Source organism: Pinus tabuliformis, chromosome 2_2, assembly GCF_031772625.1.
Source record: "Pinus tabuliformis cultivar Carrire ecotype Pingquan chromosome 2_2, CPIR1, whole genome shotgun sequence".
Lineage (NCBI taxonomy): Eukaryota > Viridiplantae > Streptophyta > Pinopsida > Pinales > Pinaceae > Pinus > Pinus tabuliformis.
The window spans coordinates 15,104,509-15,132,200 of record NC_142300.1 but is presented as its reverse complement, the minus strand read 5'-3'; the positions used below and the strand labels follow the sequence as shown (position 1 = coordinate 15,132,200).

The 27,692-nt window shown below is 37.1% G+C and overlaps 1 protein-coding gene across 10 annotated transcripts in view; it reads left to right on the top strand.

The window, feature by feature from the left end:
- Positions 1-27,692, top strand: part of LOC149191306 (protein STAY-GREEN homolog, chloroplastic-like) — a 49,701-nt gene that overhangs the window by 5,728 nt on the left and 16,281 nt on the right. For 2 of the 10 annotated variants that reach the window (XM_089404163.1, XM_089404159.1), the window contains exon 5: positions 27,127-27,572. The exons of the other annotated variants lie outside the window; for them this stretch is intronic. In XM_089404163.1, the coding sequence (XP_089260289.1) occupies positions 27,127-27,264 (138 nt within the window). In that variant the 3' untranslated portion in view covers positions 27,265-27,572. Of the gene's footprint in view, positions 1-27,126; positions 27,573-27,692 lie in introns of those variants that run through there. 10 annotated transcript variants of the gene reach the window in all.

Here is a 27,692-nt window from a genome sequence, read left to right as displayed (position 1 = left end):
ATGGAATATCCATTTAGGGTCAGAGAAAATGCAATAACATCCTTGTCCTATTTTGACCAAAATTTAACCACAAACAAAACTAATTTTGATGTCTAATGGCAAAGTATCCATATCATGCATTTACTTACAAATGGCTCAAAGATGTTATTTATCTCTACTTCTTCATCCAAGACAAACTTGTGCACATTAATGCACAAATTATTATCTTCATCTTCCGTATTTACACTCGTCGATTAACCAATTATTTTTGTGTTTCTTGAGTCCTATTCCAATCAACCAATGGAAGATTATCAACATAAACAAAATCATCAAACAAAAAGGATGAGCAATCACAATTTTTGGATTTATTTTGCGCATATCAATCAAGTACCTCTCTAATGTATCTTTCGTAATATTTTTCCTTGTTGAGAAGACTCACTAATTTGATTATGCAAATAGATTTATATCAAAGCCACATAAACACAAGGAAAGTCCCTCAAAGAATTAACACTATCACTCCCACTCTATATTTCTATGTACATAATTTGATGCATTGGAAACTGGCAATTTCACATAAGCACACTTACCAAAAATAACAACCATTACTTGAAAATAAGGTGCAATATGAACATCATAATAGTAATGCAAGAAAAAAACCCACACATAATTGAATTTGAATTTGCTTGCCATCCACCTCCTATAGAAACATAAATGGGATATTAAATTTTTGGTTTGGAACCAGATAATCCTACCCAATATACAATGTTGTGATTCTCTACTTTCCCATAATTGATAACAACGGGTCTCATAAGATAAATTTTACAAGACAGGAAATGGGGTAAATAGGTTGCAGAGATTAGAGATCCATCTAAAGGAGTGAGATTGTGGCTGGGAACTTTTGATACTGCAGAAGAAGCTGTCAAAGCTTATGATGAAGAAACTAGGAAGATTAGAGGTGTTGGGTGTGTGTTATATTCTTTCCATGAGTACCCCACATGTGGGGGTAAGGAGGGGGGCAGTAGTCCCCCTGCACGGGGTCCGGGGCAACGCACCGAGAATTTTTTTTGGACCTTATATTAGGTGGGAGGACCTACCTATGGTTTTGTGCATATATTTCGCACATGGTTTTGGGCATGATGGTTTTCTGTCGATGATATTTTGTGGATCCATTCAAGGGAACTACAGTTATGTTCTAATCCAAGGTTAATGGATTGGGGTTTATGGATGCTTCAACATGTGTATATATGTATTTTAACATTGAAAGTAATATAATGAAAAATCAATCTGGTAGTTCTAGTATTGGGATCTAGGAGAAAATCTCTGTGTATATCTGTTGTATGTTTTATGCTTTCGCCATTGTTTATTTTCTGTCTTTTAGAATTCGTATGTAGGTAATTTCTGTACAAGGCTAAAACCTACAAGAGGCCCATTGGTACCAACTAATTTTTTAGCATAAAATCTAAAATTGTCGATGTTGAGCACCCTCTTTCACTGAAAGTGCTTAGAAGGTCAGTGAAGAAAGTGATCTATGATAGTGGAAAGGAGTACTATTTGATACAAACAAGATCAAAAGACCTTGATGCCAAATGTGTACCGTTTCTCCTACGTTTTAGAGGAAAATTTTGACAATTGTTTGGTAGCATCGACTTCATCTGTATTTCCTTCATTTGTGTCGAAAGTATCCACATTATTGGTTCATAAAAGAGCCAAAGAGCAGCCCAAGCCTAAGAAGACATCGTTGTCCAAGGGAAAGAAAACCACAGAAGATGATGAAGGGCAACCCGAGCAGAAGATGAAATTTGCGTCCAAGAGAAAAAAATCCTCTAAAGAAGTGACAACCTTGACAGGGAGCAGCCTAAGCGGAAGAAGAAAGCAGTCTCCAAGGTAATAAAAGGTAATGATGAGGCTGCTCAAGAGCAGATCGAGTCAAAGAATAAATTAGAGTCCAAGGGAAAGAAACCAGTGTCCATTGAAAAAGAAGACCAAGCTTCTTCTATAAAAGCCCAGATTACTGCTTGAAAATACCAAACTTCTGTTGGAGACTGTGGGGCTAGAGTTCGAATGTTGGAAATGTTAACATTCCACTTTTTAAACTCCCTTTGCCATGCATGGAACATGCTTTTTGGGGCAATGATTAATGGTTTGCATGCTGGAAAGAAACTCAGATAACTTTGTAGGAAACTTATAATCATGAGTGATTTTCCTGTAATAGGAGCATGAGAAATAATGAAACATCCAACACGATCACTACGGGATGATGCCTCCATTTGATCTGGGATTAATGAACTAGCAATGTTTCTCCAAAAGAATTCAAATCCCCGTTTTTGGCGAGCATTCATTTTCCCGTCCAACTCCATAATTAATTTCCATATAGAATTGGACTTCTCAGATAAATCATGAGAATGGAAGGACGTGAATCCCTTTAAGGAATCCAAAACGGAAATTGCTATGTCTCTAGAACAATTATCTTTGTGCACCTGATAGCTTGATATGGTTATGCTTCTTCCTGAATTCCATACTCCCTATACATTGAAATGTACAAATGGAATATCGATTTAGGGTCAGAGAAGATGGAATAACATCCTTGTCCTATTTTGACCAAAATTTAACCACAAACAAAACTAATTTTGATGTCTAATGACAAAGTTTCCATATCATGCATTTGCTTACAAATGGCTCAAAGATGTTATTTATCTTTACTTCTTCATCCAAGACAAACTCGTGCCCATCAATGCACAAATTATTGTCTTCATCTTATGTATTTACTTTCGTCGATTAACCAGTTATTGTTGTGTTTCTTGAGTCCTATTCCAATCAACCAATGGAATATTATCAGCATAAACAAAATCATCAACAAAAGGGATGAGCAATCACAATTTTGGGATTTCTTTTGCGCATATCAATTAAGCACCTCTCTAATGTATCTTCTGTAATATTCTTCCTTGTTGAGAAGACTCACTAATTTTATTATGCAAAATAAGATTTATATCAGAGCCACATAAACACAAGGAAAGTCCCTCAAAGAATTAACACTATCACTCCCACTATCTGTTTCTATGTACATAATTTGATGCATCGGAAACTAGCAATTTCACATAAGCACATTTACCAAAAATAACAACCATTTCTTGAAAATAAGGTGCTATATGATCATCATAATAGTAATGCAAGAAAAAAACCCACACATAGTTGAATTTGAATTTGCTTGCCATCCAACTCCTATAGAAAACATAAATAGAATATTAAATTTTTGGTTTGAAACCAGATAATCTTCCCTAATATACAATGTTGTGATTCTCTACTTTCCCATAATTGATGACAATAAGTCTCATAAGATAAATGTTTACAAGACATGAAATGGAGTAAATAGGCTCAATAGATTAGAGATCCATCTAAAGGAGTGAGATTGTGGCTAGGAATTTTGATACTGCAGAAGAAGTTGCCCAATCTTATGATGAAGCGGCTAGGAAGATTAGAGGCCCATTGGCACCAACTAAATTTTTGACAGAAGATCTAAAATTGTAGATGTTGAGCACCCGGTTTCATTGAAAGTTCTTAGAAAGGCAGTGAAGAAAGTGATCTATGATAGTGGAAAGGAGTAATATTTGATACAAATGAGATCAAAATACCTTGATGCCAAATGTATACCTTTCTCCCGCGTTTCAAAGGAAAACTCTGACAATTATTAGGTAGCATCGGCTTCATCTGTGTCGAAAGTCTCCACACTATTGGTTCATAAAAGAGTCGAAGAGCAGCCCGAGCCCAAGAAAACGTTGATGTCCAACGGAAATAAAGCCATTGAAGATGACGAAGGGAAGCCCGAGCAGAAGATGAAATTGGTGTCTAAGAGAAAAAAAAGTCGCTGAAGAAGTGATGACCTTGACAAAAAGCAGCCTGAGCGGAAGAAGAAAGCAATCTCCAATGTAATCAAAGTGAACGATGAGGCTGCTGAAGAGCAGACCGAGTCAAAGAATAAATCAGAGTCCAAGGGAAAAAACAATGTTCGCTGAAAAAGAAGACCAAACTTTTTTTGTAATAGACCATATTATTACTTGAAAAGATCAAGCTTCTGCTAGTGACTGTGGGGTTAGAGATTAAATGCTGGAGGAAAAATAGCATCCCCATATCTGTAGGGAGAATCCGTTTAAGTGCACCTCGACCTTCTTCAACCTTGTTCAGGGAGCAAAACATTATCGATATAAAAAATTAAGAAAGTCGATTGACAGTTCATAAGGAAGTTGGTTGACAGTTCATTGTGGGATCCAACGGCCAAGTCGTAACCCTCATTATTGGCACAATTCATTTCAAATCAACAGGTAATTAGAACCTAATCGTCTAACAAAAGATCGAATGACATAGATTATAACATGAAGGCAACTGGGGGAGTTCTTTTCAAGGGGGAACGCCTTACAACGTAATTATTGAAATATAATTCATAAAAATATAAATATGAAAAAAAATAATGTTCATTAATATTATGTTATTTTTATTGACTTAATAATAATAAGAATATATCTATAAAATTATATATATTAGATCGCATAATCTAAGAGTATTATGAGTTGTTTAAGCATAGTCCATGTATAATAATTTTTAAATTTCTCAATCTTGTATTTAGTTCCTTTAAACATCACAAGTGTCTATAATTTTTTTTATCTTTTTTATCTTGCTCATGAAAATGTATAATTTTGAATCCTGATGTTGTTAGAAACATTTAAAGGTTTAATGATTGATTGTGACCCTAATTTAATCATGTATAACTATTAATTCGATGGAAGAGATTTAACTTTATTATAGTATTTTAGAATATTGTTAGTAATTATACAAAAATCAAAAGTTGAGAATTATTTTCAAAGTAGGTTCCCCATTTTAGCTTTTTAATTAAATTGATTAGTTAGAAAAAGTATCATATGAAGTGAGTTCTGAAATTTTAAGCATGGAGTATTAGCGATAAGCCATTATATTGTAACAAATCATATTTATATGTTAAAAATCTCAATTGTAAGACTAGAATGAATATTCATGGTTAAAAATATTGTTTCATTTTTTTTAATGAATATATATTTATGTATTAGCTTAATTTATAATTTTTTTTGTAAGCTTAGTAAGACTACATCTTCATCATGTTCAATATATCACTTCCATTTGGTTAGAAATTGAACCAATGACTTTGCATCAATGAGTGCCTTAACAAAACCTCCGATCACCATCTATTTAAAACCCCATGCACCAACTCATTTTATAATTAGTAGAAATAATGATATAAATTAAAATTAAAATTTAATTAGCTTATATATATTTTTTAATTTCAACCCTTTAACATCTATGTTTACCATAAATTGAATATAATTTATTTTTCGTAACTGCAACTTAATGAAACCCATCCTCGAACAACTCTATTAATGAATCTTTTATAACAGTTCAGTGTCTCTAGGTTAATAATGGCCGGGCAAACTTCAATCTCCAAAAACTAATAAAGAACAGAAAAAATTAATAATTTTTTTAATACTTTAATTATAAACCTGAGACAAATTAAATATACGTTAAAGACTTCACTGTAAACTTAAAGCATACTCAATAGAAATAAAAATAAAGACAATGTGCTATATGCACATACATAAGAATGTAAAAAATATATTAAAATTGTTAAATAAAACTCATTGTGGTAATCTAAAAGCAAACTATATGAAGAAAAAAATGTAAACAATATAAAACATGCACATACGTATTAAATTAAAAATGGATTGAATCCGGCAAATCGAAAATATATTATGATGATTCCCGTGTTCATGGAGTAAGGCTTAAATGTGATGAATAAGGCTCCCTATTGAGATTCACAACTACTTGTTCATGTAAGTCATGGTGTTACGCATTCGACAATGCACCGACTTTAAATTAAATGCAGATTTCTAAGGTTAATTTTATAATAAAAATTTTGATACAAAAATTATCTTTTAAAATTATGAGGACAATTTTAATGAAATTGTTTTTAAGATTTTTTTAAGGACCATTCACGTCTTTTAAAAAAATAAAAAAATCATTAAACTTTGTTTATGTGGAAAAATAAAATTTCTGGAAAATTGAGTTTACTTTGTTTATGTGGAAAAATAAAATTTCTCGAAAATTGAGTTTACTTTGTTTATGACAATTTTTTACTCTATTATTTATATATATCTATATATAACAATCGAGTTTATATAAGTATAATTAAGTTTATATATAAAATAATTTTTTATATTATTGATATAATTTTATGATTTTTTGGGAATGAACCAAGGAGGCTCTGAAAAACGCTCGCGCCCTTTAGCATGGCTGATCTTGGCTCCGCCCTGCCTACTGGTTCTGCAGAACGGGAAGGGAGAGGAGCTTGCGTTCCTCAGATCTGCGCCTGCGTTCCTGAGTTTTCGACTCCCTCAGAGCAGGCTGGCAGTCACACAGTTTCTTCCTTGGCCCGCAGCGTTGGTGCTGATAACCCAAGCGACGATGCGATCTCTCCTTCTCGTGGTCAGGCTTCCCCTCGTAGTTTGCGCAGGATCAAAGCCCTCACTACGGCGCCTTCCACAATGGCGGGTCCGGCTATTTCTGCTTTCATGAGTGAAGTTGTTGATTTGATCAAGTTTAAAAACCCCAGATCCGCCACTGATCAATCAGATCGGGCTCTCAATAGACAGATCGGCAAGGATCTTGCAGGTCTAACACCCCGAATGGAAAATCGCCATGGCAGATCTGCCCTCGGAAGCACAAGAAGCCCTAGCACTGGATCTAGGCACTTCATTGACTCTTTTCAGATCCAAATTTCTCAGACTACAGGCAGAACCATCCTGCAATGGGTCAGTTCTTCAGATCTCGTGCAGGATCTCAAACTGGATCTAGAACGACGGATCGGAATCCCTTCAGGCCTTCAGAGACTTCTTTTGAAGACCTTCTTCCCCTCTCTTCTTACAACATTACTAGGAACAGCTCTTTGGTGGTAACCCTTCGTCTGAGAGGAGGTGCAGAGGGACAGTCATCCTCTGCTCGTCCCTTCTCATACAAAGATGCAGTACACTCTGAGAACCCCAAACCCCCGGAGGCTCTTAAATCCAAACCCTTTTTGGTTGATAAGATAGAAGAAGTTCCCTCTGTTGAACTCAACCATGAAGATCTTGCAACCCAACTTCAAGAATTTGCAGAAAGAGCCATCATTTGCAGATTCAATGGACTGTGGCCGCGATCTCAGGATCTCTATGCATGGATCCATGCAAACTGGACTCATCATTGTAAGGTCAGTTTCTGTTCAAAAGGTTACTTCATTGTCCTATTTGATAATAGTAAGCATTATGAAAAGGCCTTAGAAGAAGGCCCTTGGTTCATGGGAACTGCGGGGCTCTTCTTGACTCCTTGGTTCCCAGATTTTGATCCAGCAACTGCAGTCATTACCAGGACACCTGTATGGATCAGGCTTCCAAACTTACCTGCCCACTTATGGCATACTCGTGTCTATAGAGCTATAGGCAACACCTTGGGCAGTTTCATGATGGGAGACTACTGGTGGGAATCCAAAGGTCTCTACTCATATGCCAGAATATGTGTGGAGTTAGATTTGAGCAAAGGACTTCCAGACCAAATCAATCTCAAGATAAACGACTTTGTCTGGTCCCAGACACTGGATTACGAAAATACTGCATTCCATTGCCGCCATTGCCACCAATCATGGCATTTGCAGAACAACTGCCCATCTCGCCCGGCAAAAAAGAATAAGGATAACCCCTCCAAGCCCAAGTCCAAACGATGGGCTCCTTGCTCTCCACCTCCAGTAGTGGACTTTGATTCCTCCACCTCTGAAGATGAAAGTAGCGATGCGGAAATGGATCAAGCTCCTCATCCTGTGGTCCCTTCCACCGATGGTCCGGCGCAGTCCTCCGACACAACCACCGCTCAGAAACGTGTCCATTTGGCCTCCTCCTCTGAATCAGAAAAGGAGGGCTCCCCTGTGAAGAACCCCAATCTTCAAGTGGTCACTGCTCATTCATCCCACGACGGTTGGGTCGAAGTCAAAAAAAGGAAAGGGAAAAAGCTTCGTATTGAGGCTTCTACCCATTCTGGGTAGAATTCAGTCTTCTTTTGCATCCAGCCATATGTTGTAGCTTCTTGCTTGTTTCACGTCTTCTCCGGAACCGAGGTTGATAGTCCTATCATTTCCGGTTGCCGGTTTTCTGTCTCTCTTGAATGTATATTCTTGTACCATACTTTTTATTAATAGAATTAGTCCAATTCAAAAAAAAAAAAAAAAAAAAAATAAATAAAAAATTATGATTTTTTGTTGTTGTTGATTAAAATACATTTTTGAATGCATAAATAGATTCAATAGCCTAAAAAATCTTTGGGCACTTGAATTCTATGGTTTAAATAACTTAAATTCAAGATTTTAAAAATCACTGCAAGATTTTGGTTAAAATTAATAAGAAAAAACTGCGCTCGAAAAGGCCATTTCATCTATTGGTTAAACTATGCATAGAGATAATATTAAAATTTGTTATAACAATATTTTTTAATCATTTTTTCAATACTCTCTCTGTAATAAAGTAGAAACATTTTTTGGTTTGGAAGTATGATTCTAGGATTTTGATTCGAATGTCCACATACTATAAGCCCCATAAGTCCCAGGTCATTAGTCGTATTGTATGGCTACTGAAAAACACATTGTTCATCCACTCATGTATGTTTTTATTAATTTTTACTCTAATTTAACTATATCTAAACTAGCAAGAGTATCTACAACACAGTCAAATGTGGCAGTTGGTTCATACATTTTAAAGTTCAATAATTAAACTAAATGACAGGAAAAGCTAACTATGTGACTTTATTTATAGTCGACTTCTCAATAATAAAGAAGATGGTAATAATCGTGGACAATATTATTAATATAGTAGATAAAGGGTTGAAATTCTGAAATTAGAACAACGACCCTTAAGCCTCCCAGACACAAAACTCTAGGCTTTCCCTAATTTCTTTCATTTATTTTAAGTCACTAGATTCACAATCTAAGTAGATAAGAAAAATAAAGATCATGGATTTTGACGAAAGTAAGAATTATTTCTCTTTGATAGTAGTAGAGGGAACGATTTGTGGATTGTGCAAAATGTTTTGTGCAAAATCTTTTAAGTTTAAGCGTGTCACTATCAAAGCATCTGCACCACAAAGATAGAACGTGACAAAAGGATGAAAGGTCATGATTAGACATTATGAATAGCACTAAAATGGAAGGGGATGATCTCAAGATTGCATATTATGAATGACCTAAAAGGGGAAAAGAATATAGATAGTTGCTATTAGAAATATGGATGGTTGCCGTAAGAAAAGCGACCTACGATCAATAGTCAACATTATATTAAGGATCAAAAGTTAATATGAATAGCAAAAAAAATGGATAGTCGGAAAAAAAACAAGTTGCTATAGTATTAAAAAAATATATATAGATAATCGATTAAAAAGCAAAAAAAAAATATGAATAGTTGCAATAGTCTCATAGCTTATTAATTATGTGGATTGCTTCATCAAGAAAGTACCTTTCAATGGATATTATAAGGCCTAATAATAATAATCTGCAGATCTTCGTGAATTTTTTTTATCACAAAAAATGTTAGGTTTAATAATATTTATGTGTAAGGGGGAACACCTGTATCCCATTATTAATTGATTGATGAACTTATATATAAAATCTATTATTATTTCTTTAGATATTAATTATTTATAAAATTTAAACATTTGAATTTGAAGTTAAAATGAAAAATTAAAAATAATTGTAAAATACAAAGTAAATAAAATGGAGTTAATACGATGAAATTGATAGTAAACCATTTAGAATATGGTATGAAATGAAGAGGGAAAAATTCAAAATAGGGGTAATTTGAGTATATTTTGAATTTTTTTTTTAATGTGAATATTGAAGAAGTGGTTTGATTTATTATATGGTTGATTTTAAAATGAAAAATGAAAAATAATTGTAAAATACAAAGTAAATAAAATGGAGTTAATACGATGAAATTGATAGTAAACCATTTAAAATATGGTATGAAATGAAGAGGGAAAAATTCAAAATAGGGGTAATTTGAGTATATTTTGAATTTTTTTTTTAATGTGAATATTGAAGAAGTGGTTTGATTTATTATATGGTTGATTAGTTTGAAAAAGAGGTTACTAAATTTTGTAATTTATCTGGGATAAAGCGAAATATTTTATGTTTTTTTTATTATTAAATTTAATAAAGTGTATTTAATATATTAACAATTTAGATTATATTTAATTTTAATTGTATATTTTAAAATCTAATTAGTTTTGTTTCAAGGGGTTTTTAGAAAAACATAGATAAGGTAAGATAGAGATGTATTGTTTATAGTAAATAATTGAGTAGGTTAAGAAGTCAAAGGAGAGAAAATAATGTATACTAGGAAAATCAACGATATAGTAAAATTCTACAATCTTATGGATCTATATAGTAGATCCATACAACAACTGTACAGGTTGTACAAGTGTTGTTTTTCCTTTATGTGCAAGTCAAACTTTCTCCAGAGGCCATATACCTTAGCTTGAGGTGATTTTTATAATTGTGCAATTGTAGTTTTAATAGATTATGGAGGTTTCCTTTTTCCTTGTAAGTTTTGAATAAGGAACGCAAAGTTGGTTTTGAAGGATAAATTACTTATCTGTGCATGTGAAATTGTTTTATGGTTATGTTATTTATATTTTCAACTATTATGTGATTGATGCTATGATATGAAATTAATTTTGGCATTAAATTAAATTCAACAACTTATTTATTAATTAATATTATAGGACAACAATCACCTATGTTTGTGAATTTTTCACATGGCATTAGAACTTCTTTCGATTTGAGATTCTCAAAGGTTTAAGCAACCAATGAATTGTTGAAAAAAAGTACCAGTAGTTAGAGTGTTTCAATATTTTTTTCAAGGACTAATTTTTAGATATGAGAGGTTGGAGAATAACATACCTTAGGTGACATTAGCTGGCCTTAGAGTCAAGGACAGATTGGTTGACACCTCAAAGTTCTTGCCTTTGAAAGTTAAAGTTACACTCTTATTATAAGAGAATGATATTTTGGATATTGTCAAGGATCTTGTGCTTTCACTTACAGATCCATATCAATTGACATGTCACAAGTAAAAGGAAGTGAAGACCAAGTGGATGATTATGGATGTAGTTAAGGATTAATTAATTTCTCACCTATTTGAAACGAATATAGAAAATGAAATGTTCGATGTCGTAGTTAGACTCTATTAGAGAGAGAAAATAAACATGGAGTTGATATTGTAGAATAATCTTAGAGCCATAGAGATGACCAAATTACATTTAGTTACTAGTTACCCTATGAAGGCCACACAAATTTGTGTTCAACTTGTACAAGTTGGGAAGAAGATTATAAAGGCATGGCTTATGAAAATGGAACTAAATGGATTCTGAGTTTCATGGTGTTGACGGTGCTGGACCTGCTAACATGTAAGGGTATCTCCCCAGTAAGAAGTCCCAATTAGACCTTAGACTATTTGGTGTAGGAGTCCCAACAGTGGGTTGTACGGTAATGCCTTGACCACGATTTCGCATAGAGGCAAGTAAGATGTCTCTGTTGGTAGCAAGGGTGTGATGGTAGCAGTAAGACAAGGAAAGTGCATGAGAGGTTCTAACACATTGAGGGTTAGGTGAGTGCGCCCCTTGGAAAACTGTGATAGCACTTGCCTTGGAAGGGAACACACAAGCAAAGATACATCAAAACATGGAAGGCAAGTTAGCGAGCAATCCAAAGTGATGGTTAAACCAACAACACATTTTAGAAAGATTCGTACATACTTATACAAAATAGTCTATACATGCATGCCTAAGAAAGCAAATACATATATCATTTAGAGTAAACGAGATAACATAGAATACAATACAACATATGCATGAAACGTGCTGGCTCTTGTTATATTAAGAAGTGTAAGTTCCAGTTATACAATACATCCATGTCCAACCACTAGTTCCAATAGTGGAACATTACAGCCACAACCGTCTGCTCCTCTAAAGAGATGTACTAGCTCTGCGCAGTGGAGAAGCCAAGGCTCGTTACAATATTGTCCAAGCTTTCTCTAAGATACTCCTATCAAAGCTTGGCTGACCAAAAGCCTTTACAATGAGTTATGAGGTTCTATTTATAGCAAAGGGTGGGGTGACCTTGACATTCCCCTTTGTGACAGTTCATCTACCCTCATGACTCTTCATCTACTCTATGACTCTTACATCCAACTACTGACACTTGAACTTCCACTTGACACGACATTACATTGCAATGCACATGTGCTCATGTGAGACAAAATGGCTTGAGCAAGCCATGCAAGGCATCACTAGCACTCGGTCCGTTTGGTGAGACCAACTCTTTGATATGCTTCTAATGGTGAAGGTGGTGAGACTATGCCAAACTTGGTCATCTGTGATGGTGTGCATGCACCCCATTATGACATCTTGTTGAAGCGAACTCTTGCCTCCGTTGCATTCGGGTGCATTAGTGTGGTTCCTTCATCCAACTTGTCTGCTAGCATGCACATGGTCTTCTTGGTGCAAACGAACCGATAACACACTGATGCATAGTGTCCATGCTGATCTTCTAGTGTGTGCTGGTGGTCATGCGCATCAACTATTAACTACATGCTCAGCTTCAGTCGAACTTTCTTCTTGTCTTTGCCTTAGTGAGTGTGTTGAATGGGTTGAATCGCATGTGTGTGCACAATGACATGCATGCTATTGAATCCCTTGCATGCGATCAAAAACACTTATCACCATGTCTTCTCTATGCCAGCTGCTGGGATGGATCTATAACTTGTACGGGCACAATTTCATCCGTGAGTGCATGTTATGCCCCCTGTTGTTCCTGTTCTTGTTGTAACTCATTCACTTGTCTGTGCAGCTCATGTTCTTCCTTGAGTTGCTGCTTCAGCACATGCAACTCCTTCTTTGTTCCATTCTCTGTCTTCGCGTGATATTCATGTCGCATTGTCACCTCGTAGCTTGAGTCTCCAAAGTTACTTTTATCATCAATGGATTTGCTTGAGCTTGCAACTTTGTTCCACCTCTGTGTTGTCAACAACCTTCCTCTTGTGTTCGTTGCATTTGGTATGCTGCCTTCAACTGCTGTTCATGATGTTGTTTATTGTAATGCTGCGGTCGTTAGATCTTGATGTCCTTGTCTACGAACACCTTGATGTCTTCGTGAGTAGGCAAGCAAATAGACACTTGATCAACTGCATCCCCAAGTGTGCTCTGAACGTTGTCTTCAACTCTGCTCTCCTGGAAACCATTGTACCTGTGCTACTGAGAGGTAGATGAACACCTACGATACTTGGAGACATGGCAACACTCATGGCAAGCAATCTCTCAGTTGAAAACCAAAATGAACTTGAGAACTGGCTTGCAACATACTTGTGTGATTGATCATGAAGGTCGCGTAATTTCGGCCAGGTGGTCAGGAGACTGAGTGCCAAAACTGTGCAAGGCATAGTTTGGGTTGTTGGGAGGCTGACTGACTGTTGGAACTGCACAATGCATAGTACAGTCTGGTTGCTGACTGCTGGAATTGTGCAATGCACAATCTTAGTTGGCAATGGTTGCAAGCTCAGTGACTGCATTGCGCAGTTCTCTAGGCCAGCAGTCACTGTCCCTCAGATCTGCACAAAGCAAGCCCAGAGAACAACTCCTAGGCAGAAATGCGCATTTCTGGAGAGGAAGACAGAGCCTTCCTTCCTAGGATTGCGCAATTCTGTCTTAGTGAGGCAGAGTCCAGGCCAAGGCTGCCTAGACTCACCGACGGGCGACTGAACGCAAATGAGTGAATGCATGGCGATACTGAGTGTAATCATAAGTGAATTATTGTGCATGCAAATGGTGAATGATGAATTAAAAAAATGGAACAACATGCATGTGGGTGAGATGAGTAACCGAATCGACGACCATTCGTGAAAAACAGTTTCATGCATGTGATAATAGTGAGATGTTAATGAAAACTGAAACGGTGCTAGTACAAGCTAGTATGTATCAAAACGATAGAAAACGCTCATTGAAATCAAGCAGACAATGTTCATACGAAGTGAAACACAAAAAGCGCCAGAAATGCAACACAAGACATGGAAAGCGGGCTTATCCCAAAACAGTTGAGCTGAATGTGCCGACAACTCCTAGATGCGATGTGGGATGTCAGAGCTGCAAGGTTGATGTGAGGAATGAGCTCTGCAACATATGATTGATGAGTTTTGATAAAATCGAGGTTGTGACACACATGCCACAAATCTAGGGAAAGCGACACTTGGTGGGAGGTTTCTGAAATGATCCTTGCTTTAACCTCCAACTACAAAAAATAGATCCTTGAAACAAGGGATGCCTTTGCATGCTGCCTTGGGAGAAGCAGCCCATGTATGCAAGTCTGTTTTGCTCGGTCTCGGAGGGAATCAGTTAACTCAGCTGCACATGTAAGAGGTTGTTCAACTACTGGGAGAAAATGTGCATTTCTGGCTGGGAGCTAGGTTGACTACTCAGAGGATTTGTGCAATTTCTGGGCAGAGCAGCTGATTTCTGCCCAGCTTTGCGCAAATTCTGGGTTGAGAAGCCCAGCTGGGAAGGTTGCACAATTTCCTGGGTGAAGCTTGCTCAGTAGAATTGTGCAATTCTAGGGCCCAACAAGTTGCCAGTCAGGATTGCACAATTTCTGGAGGGAAGGCTAGTTGCCCTACAAATTTGCGCAAATTCTTGAAGGAGTTGCTCAACCTGCTGTTGGACCAAGTCCGGATTAACAACCTGTGAGGGGAATGCATCAAGGTTTGATTGACAGGGATTCTTTCTGTAAGAAAATCACTGGAGCTTGTGTAGTTGACAAAGCAAGACATGCTACTGTGAAAGATTGGTTGGGAGGCTCCAAAAAGAAGCTTAGGGCAAAATTTTGGAGGGTGGTTGTTGCCGCTACAACACTTGGCGACGCACTAGTAGAACTCTAGCTCTCTAAATGGACCTTGTTCGTGAAAAACAAGTCTAACACCTCCGGAAGTATTGTTTAGTTCTCAATTCGCCTTGGTTTCCACACTTGCTTGATTGTAAGATGTAGCATCTGCCACGCTATTGGTCGATTGACACACATTCCAAGCCAAGTCAACACAGTTGTTTGATTAGGGTTGAGGTGTATATTGGTGCACAAGCAGTATAGTCGTCACAGTCTTAGTTTCATCTCTAGTGTTGCTCCGTTGCGAGCAAGCCTAGACAGTATCCCGACAGTCACATAGGAACACAAGCATGGCTTTGCTGCCGGCGAGCCTGGTCAGTAACCTAGCGGAGTTACTTGCATCACCTCTCTGCGCAGGAAGCCTTTCTTTTCTTTTGTGTTATTCATTTTTCATTTTTTCAAACTTTTTTCACATTTTCATTTTTTATCTTCATAGATGTGCATAACACTTATTCATTTCAAAGGCGGAAGAGGGATCTCAACTTATTGAGAGCAGAAGAGGTTGTTCCTACAGAGAAGTAGTTTATTATACCTCTGATGTGCCTGTTAAGGTTTTCCCCCTCACCTTACTCTACTTGATTGAGCTGACAAGGATTAACCCAAAAACAACCGACTAGAGTAGGTGATACTAGTGAGCGCGCAAGCATTGTGTTTTCACCAAGGTTCACTTCGAACAATACATATTTTCCATTGATGTATCATGGACTGAAGACAACAAGTTCTTACATAAGAGAGCAGACAACAGATAACCAAATGTTGATAGTTGTACAAGTCCTCTCATACTTTACCCAGCTTGTTTCAAGAGTCATACATGGTTTCATGCAAAACTAACCTACGAAAAAAACAAGAAAAAAAACAACAAAGCAAAGCAGAAGCAGAAGAAAAAGTGAAAGCAAAGCGAGTAAGAAAACAAGCAAGCAAGCGAACAAACCAACAAAGAAAGTAAGCAAACAAGCATGCAAGAAAACATACTGAAAGCAAACACTACTCCTACTCCTAAGCTAACAGTGCATGGGCCATCTCACGTGAAGTGATACTTCCAATGCAGCCACCGATGCATTGGTTGACCCATGTTGGTGAAGGCATGGTTCGCGAACAAGACAGCTATGTGAACCAGCAAACAAGAAATATATAATAGTGAAGACAAACACACTCTGAGTTTACAAGCGACCACATAATAGAGATGAGTGAAAGTGCATGACATGCACTCTATGGAGTTTCCATGGTGTTGTGCTACACTGCATGCAGATGTTAAGTGTGTGCATTCTCTTGACTGTGACATGCAAGCAAATGTGAGAAAGGTAGACCACTTATGTTGTGCATGTGTGCTTGCTGTGTAAGATTCCTCCAACGCATGAGCAATGGGATTGTGTAGTTCGAGTGGAGGAAGTGAAATCTGGGTGTTTGGTTGATCTTTAATGCAAAGCAGAGAGTGATGAGGAGCCATGAGTGTTTCAACAATTTCCTGACAGGGAGTGCAACCAACCTTAGGAGAACGAGGGCCTGACATAACCATCAGCTTGGGCTAAAGTGCCTCGACAGTCTGTGGGGTTTCGACTTCGTTAACAGATATATCATTGTAGACCAGTGTCTTAGATAAATTAACAATGATTGAATCAACATCGTGATCAGATGAAGAAGTAGAGAGATCACGACAGCCAAGATCAGAAAATTTATGATGTTTGTCGGCATCCACATGATTTGATGAATCGGGCAGAGGGGTAGATGAGAAGCAAGGATGTTGACCCTCCGTGTTTTTAGAAGTGACAAATGACAGATTGGACGTATTTCCGTAGGAAGACGTGTCCTCTCTGCACTGTGATGATAGACTGACATCCGACGTGTCCTGTGAATGATTGAAAGTAGAAACATCCAGAAATGGGTTTTCACAGGGGAAATCAACAGTGGCAGAATCACAAGGGATGTCAGGATGAAGCGGATGAGGCGCAGCTAGAAGGGAGTCATCCTTCACCGTGAGTTCTTCTTTAGATTCCTGCACACACTCATCATGAATGATGGTGCAGGTTGGTTGCATAACACCAACTTTGTCGACAACTTGATCCTCGTTCACAATAGGTGAGGAGTTCGGAATGGAAGAACACAAGACAGTACAATTCGGAGGATCAATAGAACATGAGGACAGAGGTTGAGGGAACGAATCCACGTGACAACCAATAGGGTTTCAGGCTAGATCTGCCCAGATATCAAGAGCAGGTGGGGTGGGAGGACGTGACAATTAAACAGAGGTATGTGCATGATCTCCCACATCACTCTGCGGTGGTGGAGCTGTTTGATGAGGTGAAGGCGAACAATCACTTGTGACAGCGACTGTGCCTGCTCGTGATTGCGCAGTTCCATCATCGGAGTATGAGCGAGATTCAAGTGATTTCAAGAATTGCGGAAAAAAGGCATAAGAGCCTTTTGACGTGAAAAAAAAAATGATACCCCCCACCCCAAGGGGTGGGGTGGGGCCGAGGGGATTCAGATATGTAAAGAAGATACTCAAATCTCCTATTGAGAAATTCCCAATCAATATCATCTTTGGGGAATTGGTACACAAGATTACAAAAGTGTGTGTGAAACTGTTCAACGGATTCATCAGGTGCTTTTCGTAATTTCATAATTTCTTTGTTGAGTGCTTTACGGTCAAAGTGATTGAAAGCACGGTCTATATTTGCAACCAGATGAGCAAGAGAATGAATAGATTTTTTGGGCAGCGTGGCACACTAGTGCATTGGGTGCCCTCAAAGCGTGTAGACGAACAACACACAACTCATGTATTCTTCAAAGAATCCATGTCTTTCGCATGAGCCTACAATGCCGACCGCGTGCCTAACCAAGGCTACGTGGCCTCCACCATCATATGTTTTGTGTGACAAGTTATCTAAGAGCTTTTCCGAGATAATGAAGTCGTTTCCATAAGACATGCTCTCCGAAAGAGAGACTCAGTAGTTAGTCATGATAGACATGTAGAGATTCAAAACAGATGTGAGGACTCAACTTATCATCTGGCCCTCCTTCTAGTGCCAAAATTTTGATGGTGCTGGACCCACCAACATGTAAGGGGATCTCCCGGGTAAGAAGCCCCAATTAGACCTCAAACCGTTTGGTGTAGGAGTCCCAACAATGGGTTGTACGGTAATGTCTTGACCACGATTTCACACAGAGGCAAGTAATATGTCTTTGTTGGTAGCAAGGGTGTGACAGCTGCAGTAAGACAAGGGAGGTGCATGAGAGGTTCAAACACACTGAGGGTGAGGTGAGTTCGCCCCTTAGAAACCTATGATAGCACTCGGCTTGGAAGGGAACAAACGAGCAAAGATACATCACAACATGGAAGGCAAGTTAGCGAGCAATCCAAAATGATGGTTAAATCAACAACACATTTAAGAAAGATTCTTACATACTTATACAAAATAGTATATACATGCATGCATAAGAAAGAAAATACATATATCATTTAGAGTAAACCAGATAGCATAGAATACAATACAACATATGCATGAAACATGCTAGCTCTTGTTATATTAAGAAGTGTAAGTTCCAGTCATACAATACATCCATGTCCAACCACTAGTTCCAATAGTGGAACGTTACAGCCACAACTACTTGCTCCTCCAAAGAGATGTACTAGCTCTGCACATTGGAGAAGCCAAGGCTCGTTACAATATTGTCCAATATTTCTCTAAGATACTCCTATCAAAGCTTGGCTGATCAAAAGCCTTTACAACAAGTTATGAGGTTCTATTTATAGCAAAGGGTGGGGTGACCCTTGACATTCCCCTTTGTGACAATTCATCTACCCTCATGACTCTTCATCTACTCTATGATTGTTACATCCAACTATTGACACTTGAACTTCCACTTGATACGACGTTACATTGCAATGCACATGTGCTTATGTGAGACAAAATGGCTTGAGCAAGCCATGCAAGACATCATTGACACTCGGCCCGTTGTAGTGAGACCAACTCTTTGACATGCTTGTGATGGTGAAGGTGGTGAGCTGATGCCAAGCTTGGTCATCCGTGATGGTGTGCATGCACCCCATGGTGACATCTTGCTGAAGCGAACTCTTGCCTTCGTTGCATCCGGGTGCATTAGTGTGGCTCCTTCATCCAACTCGTTTGCTAGCATGCGCATGGTCTTCTTGATGCAACCAAACCAGCAACACACTAATGCATAGTGCTTGTGTTGATCTTCCAGTGTGTGCTGGTGGTCATGCGCATCAACTGTCGACTACATGCTCAGCGCCAGTTGGACTTGCTTCTTGTCTTCGCCTTGGTGATTGTGTTGAATGGGTTGGATTGCATGCGTGTGAACAATGACATGAATGTTGCTGAATCCCTTGCATGCGATCAACAACACTGCTCACCATGTCTACTTCGTGCCAACTGCTGGGATGGATCTATAACTTGTACGGATGCAGTTTCATCTGTGAGTGCATGTTCCGCCCCTTGCTATTCCAGTTCCTGCCGCAACTCATTCGCTTGTCTGTGCAACTCATGTTCTTCCTTGAGTTGCTGCTTCAACAAATGCAACTCCTTCTTTATTCCATTCTCTGTCTTCGTGCGATCTTCATGTCGCGTCGTCGCCTCATAGCTTGCGTGTCCAAATTGTCTTTCATCATCAGTGGATCCGCTTGAGCTTGCAACTTTGTTCTGCCTCCGTGTCGTTAACTACCTTCCTCTTGTGTTCGTTGCATTCGGTATGTTGCCTTCAGTTGTTGTTCATGATGTTGCTTCTGTGATGCTACGACCATCACATCTTGATGTCCTTGTCTACGAACAACTTGATGTCTTTGTGAGTAGGCAAGCTCATAGACACTTGATCGACTACATCCCCAAGTGTGCTCTGAACGGTGTCTTTGACTCTGCTCTCCTGGAAACCATTGTACCTATGTTGCTGAGAGGAAGATGAACACCTGCGATACCTGGAGACATGGAAACACTCATGGAAAGCAATCTGTTAGTCGAAAACCAAAATGAACTTGAGAACTGACTTGCAATATACCTGTGTCATTGATCATGAAGGTCGCGCAATTTCGGCCGGGGGGTCGGGAGACTGAGTGCCAAAAATGCGCAAGGCAGAGTTTGGGTTGCTGGGAGGCTGACTGACTGCTGGAACTACGCAATAAACAATCCAGTCTGGCTACTGACTATTGGAATTGTGCAATGCACAATCTCAGCTGGCAATGGTTGCAGGCTGAGTGACTGCATTACACAATTCTCTAGGTCAGCAGTCACTGTCCCTCAAATCTGCGCAAAGCAAGCCTAGAGAATAGCTCCTGGGCAGAAATGTGCATTTCTGGAGAGGAAGATAGAGCCTTCCCTCCCAATATTGTGCAATGCTATCTTGGTGAGGCATAGTCCGAGCCGAGGCTGCCCAGACTCACTGACGGGCGACTGAACGTGAATGTGAAAGCAAATGCATGGCGATAATGAGTGTAAGCATAAGTGAATGATTGTGCATGCAAACGATGAATGATAGATTCAAAAAACAGAACAACATGCATGTGGGTGAGGCGAGCCGCCGAATCGGCGACCGTTCGTGAAAGACAATTTCATGCATTCGATAACAACAAGATGTTAATGAAAAATGAAACGATGATAGTACAAGCTAGTATGTATCAAAACGACAACAAGCACTCACTAAAATCAAGGAGACAATGTTCATATGAAGCAAAACACAAAAAGTGCCAGAAATGCAACACAAGACATGGAAATTGGGCTTACCCGAAAACAGCTGAGGTGAATGTGCCGACAACTCATAGATGTGATGTGGGATGTTAAAGTTGCAAGGTTGATGTGAGGAATGAGCTCTGCAACATCCGGTTGATGAGTTTTGATAAAATCGATGCTGTGACGCGCATGCCACAAATATAGGGAAAGTGACACTTGGTGGGAGGTTTCTGAAATGATCCTTGCATGTAACCTCCAACTGCAAAAAATAGATCCTTGAAACAAGGGATGCCTTTGCATACTGCCTTGGGAGAAACAACCCATGCATGCAAGTCTATTTTTCTTGGTCCATGAGGGAACAGTAAACTCCACTGCACATGCAAGAGGTTGTTCAACTGCTGGGAGAAAATGCACATTTCTGGCTAGGCGCTGGGTTGGCTGATCAGAAGATTTTCGTAATTTCTGGGTAGAGCAGCTAACTTCTGCCTAGATTTGCGCAAATTTTGGGGTGAAAAACCTAGCTAGGAAGGATTGCGCAATTCTCTGGGTGAAGCTTGCTCAGCGGGATTGCACAATTCTAGGGGTCAACAAGCTGCTATTCAGGATTTCACAATTTATGGAGGGAAGGCTGGTTGCCCTCCAGATTTGCGCAAATTCTTGAAGGAGCTGCTCAGCCTGTTGCTGGACCAAGTCCGGATGAACAACCTGTGAGGGGAATGCATCAAGGTTTGATCGACAGGCTGTCTTTCTGCAAGAAAATCACTGGAGCTTGTGTACTTGACGAAGCAAGACATGCTACTGTGAAAGGTTGGTAGGGACGCTCCAAAATGAAGCTTAGGGCAAATTTTTGGAGGGTGGTTGTAGCCGCTATAACACATGGGAACCATTTGTGAAAGGTATTTACGCTCTTGAGAACTTTCCTACCTTTGAAACATTGTAGGATGATTGCATATAGGAGGAGATTCTAATAGAGTCAAAAGCTAGCAAGAAGAGTGGTGATGAGAATTTAGCTCTATTTAGACAAATAGGGCATAGGTAAAGGACCCACCAAGAGTAAGGAAAAGAGTGACGAGTTGGCCACATAGGACTTCAATAAAAATAATTGCTTCATTTGTAATAAGTGTTATCATTATGCATCACAATGTCCAAATAAGAAAGGGGCTAAAAATAAGTAGTGACAAAAGTAGCCACCTCTATAGAAACTTGTACAAATGAGCTTGTTGCCATGTTTGATAAGGAATTTTTGGTGGTGCCTTTCCTTTCAACTAAGACAATTTTGAAGAATGCATGGTATGTGGATAATGTGGCGTATTGTCATATGTGTTGGGTTGATGTTGAATCGATCATAAAGTAGTAAGATAACCATGAGTTAGAGATTTTTGGGTTTATCACTAGTGGTTTATGAGTTTATGGTATTATGTAACTCACGATATTAAATATAATGAATCTTATTTAATGGCTTGAGATATTCCATTGTAATATGCCTCGATTAGTTGGTGTTGGATTGGCTTGACCAATTTGGATAGAGTTAATAGATATCTATTCAATGTTGGTTTTTTTGGAAGGGTTTTTAGGGTTAATCTCTAATATCCATTTATGTGCATGCTTTTATTTTGGTTGTTTCTCTCTCTTGTTTAACATGTGGTATTAGAGATTTACCTTAGAAACCCTAGAACAAATCTTAGAGTTGCACTTCTAACTCTCATTATATTAACTTCACCATTTACAGTACAATATATAGGATTTTGTAGCATCCAAAACCCTAATACATTAACCTAGTTTATACTCCTTATTGGAATTATATTATAGTGGGCCGAAAAGGGCCAAAATCAAACCAAAAATGTTTATTATTTTTATCATGAGGGGTTCATCCATAAACCCTCAGGGAAAGAGGGCCTACCCAACCCTCTTAGTGCACCCAACACAACATAAAATGCATTGGTCTAACGTGCAAATAATATAACATATTCCCAACACCCTCCCACTTGTTGTTTCCTTTGCATAGAAGGGGCCCAAATTTAACAAGATCAACAATTCAAGGTAGCAATGCCTATTACTTTTCTATACCAAGAGAATTTCGCAGCGTTATTAGGCTTTGTCAATGAATCAACAACATTCTTCAAAGTATCAATCTTCAACATCAACACCTTATTGTATTCAACCACGTCTCTAACAAAGTGGTATTAAACATCAATATGCTTTGTCTTAGAAGGATAATTAGGGTTATTTGCCAAAAATATTGTAATTTCACTATCACAATCTAACCTGGCAACTTGTTGTACAAACCCAATACCTAAACACAATATTTTTAACCATATATCTCTCTTAGATGTATGAGTGGCTACCTTGTATTCAACTTCCATAGTTGAGAACACAACTATAGGTTATCTCTTGTTCATCCAATTGGTTTCTCCAAATTAATAAATTATATAACCGCTTGTCGATCTTTTGTGATCTAGATCTCTAGCATAGCCTATGTCAACAAAGCCATGCATATCTAACACTCTATTTGGTCAAGGTCTTCTTTGGTAGCAAATTCCATAATATCTAGTATACATAAATACTTAAATACCATTTCTATTGGTGTCTTGTAGTCCTTCCTTGGTTTTGACATATACGGTCTACTATAAACCATTGCATACATCAAACTACAAACAATACTATCATAGAGAACATCGGACAAGTCCTCTTCCTCTTCCTCTATTTGGGACATTAATCTACATATAATTTTACACCTATAGGAATACTGACCTTGATCAATTTGCATTCTTATATATTAAACCTTTGTAATATAATTTCAACATATTTCTTGTAATTCAACTAGAGCTTCCTATTTTCCAAATCTCTTTCAATTTCTATGCCCAAAGTAAACTTTACAACACGAAGATGTTTCATATCAAGTTCAAATATAATTGAGTTTTGACATCTTTGATGATTTTCTTTTTGTTTCCAATCAACAATATATTATCCACATACATGAACATATAAATAAAATGATGAACAACTTGGAATACACATAGTGATCAATGTTGCTTCATGAGAAACCAAGTCCCAATATTCAAGTATCAAACTTTTGATACCACATCCTTTGAGAATGTTTTAGCTCATACAAAGACTTTTTCATCTTGCAAACTAGTTTTTCTTTCCCTTCATTGCAAAACGTTCTCGCTATTTCATGTAGAATTATTTTTCAAGATCCACAAGTAGGTATGTTGTTTGCACATCCATCCACTCTACTTCAAGATCGAAAGAAACAACAATAGACACAAGAAACATGATAGTATTTTCGCAGTAGGAACTAATTTCACCAATATCAATTCCCTCTTCTTAGGAATACCCCTTTGCTACCAAGTGAGCTTTGTACTTATCCACTTTACAATCCACATTCAACTTATTCTTAAACATGTATATGCTACCATCGATTTTTCTTCCACTTGGAAACCCAACTAGATCCCAACCCTCATTCTTATGCAAACCTACCATTTTTTCAACTACAACCTCCTTCTAGAGTTTAACATCAATAGAATCCTCTACATCCCTAACAATTTTGGGATCACCATTAATAATAGATAAAGAAAAACTATAAAAAAATGAAGTGGAGTATAACTTTATTTTTTCCTTCTTTTGCAAACCAATCTTCTCAATATTAGAGCATGAAGTTCTTCTTAATTTTCATGTCCTTTTGTTGAGTCAATTCTTAATCCTTCAACTCAAACTCTATTATCTCTAATTCTTTTTCTCTTGATAGGTGTCCCTATTCGGGAACATCTTTAACCTCTCTAAATATAACATCCTGATTGCAAACAATCTTTTTAGTTACTGGGTTCCAAAGTTTATAACATTTTATACCATATTTATAAATAATAAAGATAAATTTTTAGCTTTATTACCCAACTTACCCCTATTTTAATTTGGAACCTGTCATAAGCATCACAACCAAGGGTTTTTTATTGGTTTGTGTCTCATGTGGAGTTTTTCCAACCAATTCTAATGAGAGTGACCGATTTATGGGGTAGCATGCAATATCAACTACATCTGCCCATAATTCATATCCTAATTAAATTTCATTGAGCATGCTCCTTTCCTTTTCCATCATTCCTTTATTCATCCTAATTCTATTTCATTGATGTGTGTATGGAGTAGTTTTTTTCCTTTCTATATCACATTTCTTACAAAATTCCTCGAATTCATTACCATAAAACTATTCATCAGTATCTATCCTCAACACCTTTGCATTATTATCTGTTTGGTTCTCCATAAGAGCCTTAATTTTTTTAAATTTACCAGATACCTTAGATTTATTTTGGAGGAAATAAATCCATGTGCTCCTCAAGAAATCATCCATGAATGAAACATAGTACATAGATTTACCCAGTGGTGGAACATACATAGGTCAAAACACAACATTGTTTACCAACTCTAAGATTTCATTTACCAACTCTAAGAATATTTACCTGATTCTATTTACCATGTGCAATTTTCACAAAATTCAAAATCTAGTGTGCAATCAAACATACCGTCAACCATACCTTTACCATGTAATGTTTGAATACCCTTTTCTCCAATATGTCTCAGTTTTTGATGCCATAGCATTATCATTTCTCTATAAATAGTCGTGGTTCTCTCTTCTTCATCTCCACTCGTACTGACAATAAATTTGTTACACTCATTAGTGATAGTGCTCCCTAATAGCTTGTATAGAGTTCCATTTTGATATCCCCTCATCGACACCATTGCTCCTCAAGCCATTTTGCAGGTTTCCCTTTCAAACATAGTATGTATACATGAATTTTACCTATAGATATGAAGTTTCTATCTAACTTTGGAATGTGCAAAAGACTTGGGAGTGTTTTTTCCATCCTGGAATAACAACTCAACATTTCCTTGTTCTATGATTCTAGTTGTTGATTCATCTCCTAGGAAACCACCACCTTCATTATATTGTTATATTCACAAAACCACTCTCTGTGAGAAGTTGCATGAAAAGAAGAACTCGAGTCGTTCAACCATTCATCATGATCTGCATGTGTGTTTGATGAAAGCAAGTACACATCCCCTCCTTCTCTAAAGAGGTCTTCCCTTTTGTGGAAGGAACACCATTAAATCCCTTCCTTTTATTAACAATTTTAGATCTATAATCATTTTTGTGCAGAAATTTACCACATTTCTAGCATTTGCTTAAGGATTTTCTTGCAGATTTAGATTTATCCTTTGAACTTTTATTTTTTATTTCATTCTTTGTAATGACCTCTTACAGATAAAGCATTTGTGCCTTGACTATCCGTGATTTTTTGATAGCATGCTGAAACCACATTATCAAACTTTAATGTGGTTGCATTACTTCCTATAGCTAGAACCAAACTATCCCATGATTATGGCAAAGAACACAGTAAATCAATACACTTGTCTTCATTAGAAGTTTTAATATCGATAGAAAATGACTGAATTAACACAATATTAAAGGCATTTAGATGTTTTGTCATATAATCTCCATTATTTTTCTTAGGGGGTACATCATCGTTTAAAGGAAAAAAATGTTTAGTAGGGACTTAGACTGTTACAAAGTCCCTAACTTATCCCATAATGCCTTGGTTGTAGTTTCTCCCAAAAACATACAATAACACTAAATCTTAAAGAAAACTAGATTGTACTTTTTTTCTTCCTATCCAACTTTGTCTAATCTTTTCTCGACATACCCATAGTTATAGTACGAATATCCATGGTGAAACACTGTTATTTGTCTACAAGAATGACCTCCACCTTGAGCTTCCATAGCACAAAAGCTTTGCCCCATTAAATTTATCAATCTTGATTTTAGAACTACTTGCCATTTTCTTTCAACACAAGAATCACCACGATAGAGGTCTTGCTGAAATTGGGTTTATCACAAACTCAAGATAAACTTGCTCTATCAAAAACAGACCAAACCCTTAGCAATAAAGGTGTTGCCCTGATGCTAATAAACTCACATTGATATCGAACATAAGTTTTAAACATATAATATTAAATCGAAAAACATTTTCTAGTCTAAAATAGCAAGACTCAAAAGTACAGGTTTTATTTATTTTATATCTTAAGAAGAACTTGTTTTCAATTTTTATTATGAAAAATAAAAATTGAGTTCATAAAACAATATATCGTAATAAAATTATCAAATAAATTTATCAAAATTATTTAAATATTTAAAAATAATAATAACAATTAATTAAAACTTAAATTAATAACTTATAATTTAATAAATTAATATTTTTTTTTTTTCACTAAAATTGGTTATTAATTTTTTTTTTTATATATTTATTTAAATTATATTAAATATATGGTTATTAATTTTTTTTTTTATATATTTATTTAAATTATATTAAATATATGTATTATCATGTTTATTAGAATTATGTTGGCATGTTAGTATTTTGCCATTTACTAAAAATAAAATAAGAATGATGACAGGGTGCACCTACCAATTTCAACAAGGATTTGGATGGTGAAAAATTGGAGATGCCTAGTCATTGTCCAGAACCATGCGATTGTTGCTTTCCTCCATCTAGCGTCCTGCTACGACCCGAAGACGCTGAAGAATTGATGTGATCCTCATGCATTATTTGAAAATTAGTGTGTATTTATCATTTATATTCCAATGCAGATTACATGGCATTCGAATATTGTATAATGGATAAAGAAATATCCATTATTGATAGGGTGATGTGTGTAGTCCCCTACGTAACATCTTTATTCTAAGGATTGTACCATATTTTATAAGTTTCTTTGTATTTTATGAGTTAGGTTAGTTTTTATTAGGTCAATATACAAAAAGTTATTAGTGACCTTTTCCTGGGCAGGTTCTTACATCATTCACTCACGCTTGGTTTTCATGTTACATTACGAATTAAGCTGTTTATGGAGTGGAAAAAATGAGTTTGTCATTTAATGTCTACTTAAATAAAATTTATATAATAATAACATATATTTTAAGAGAAAAAATGAGTTTGCCTTTTCATATTTATTTTAAATAAACT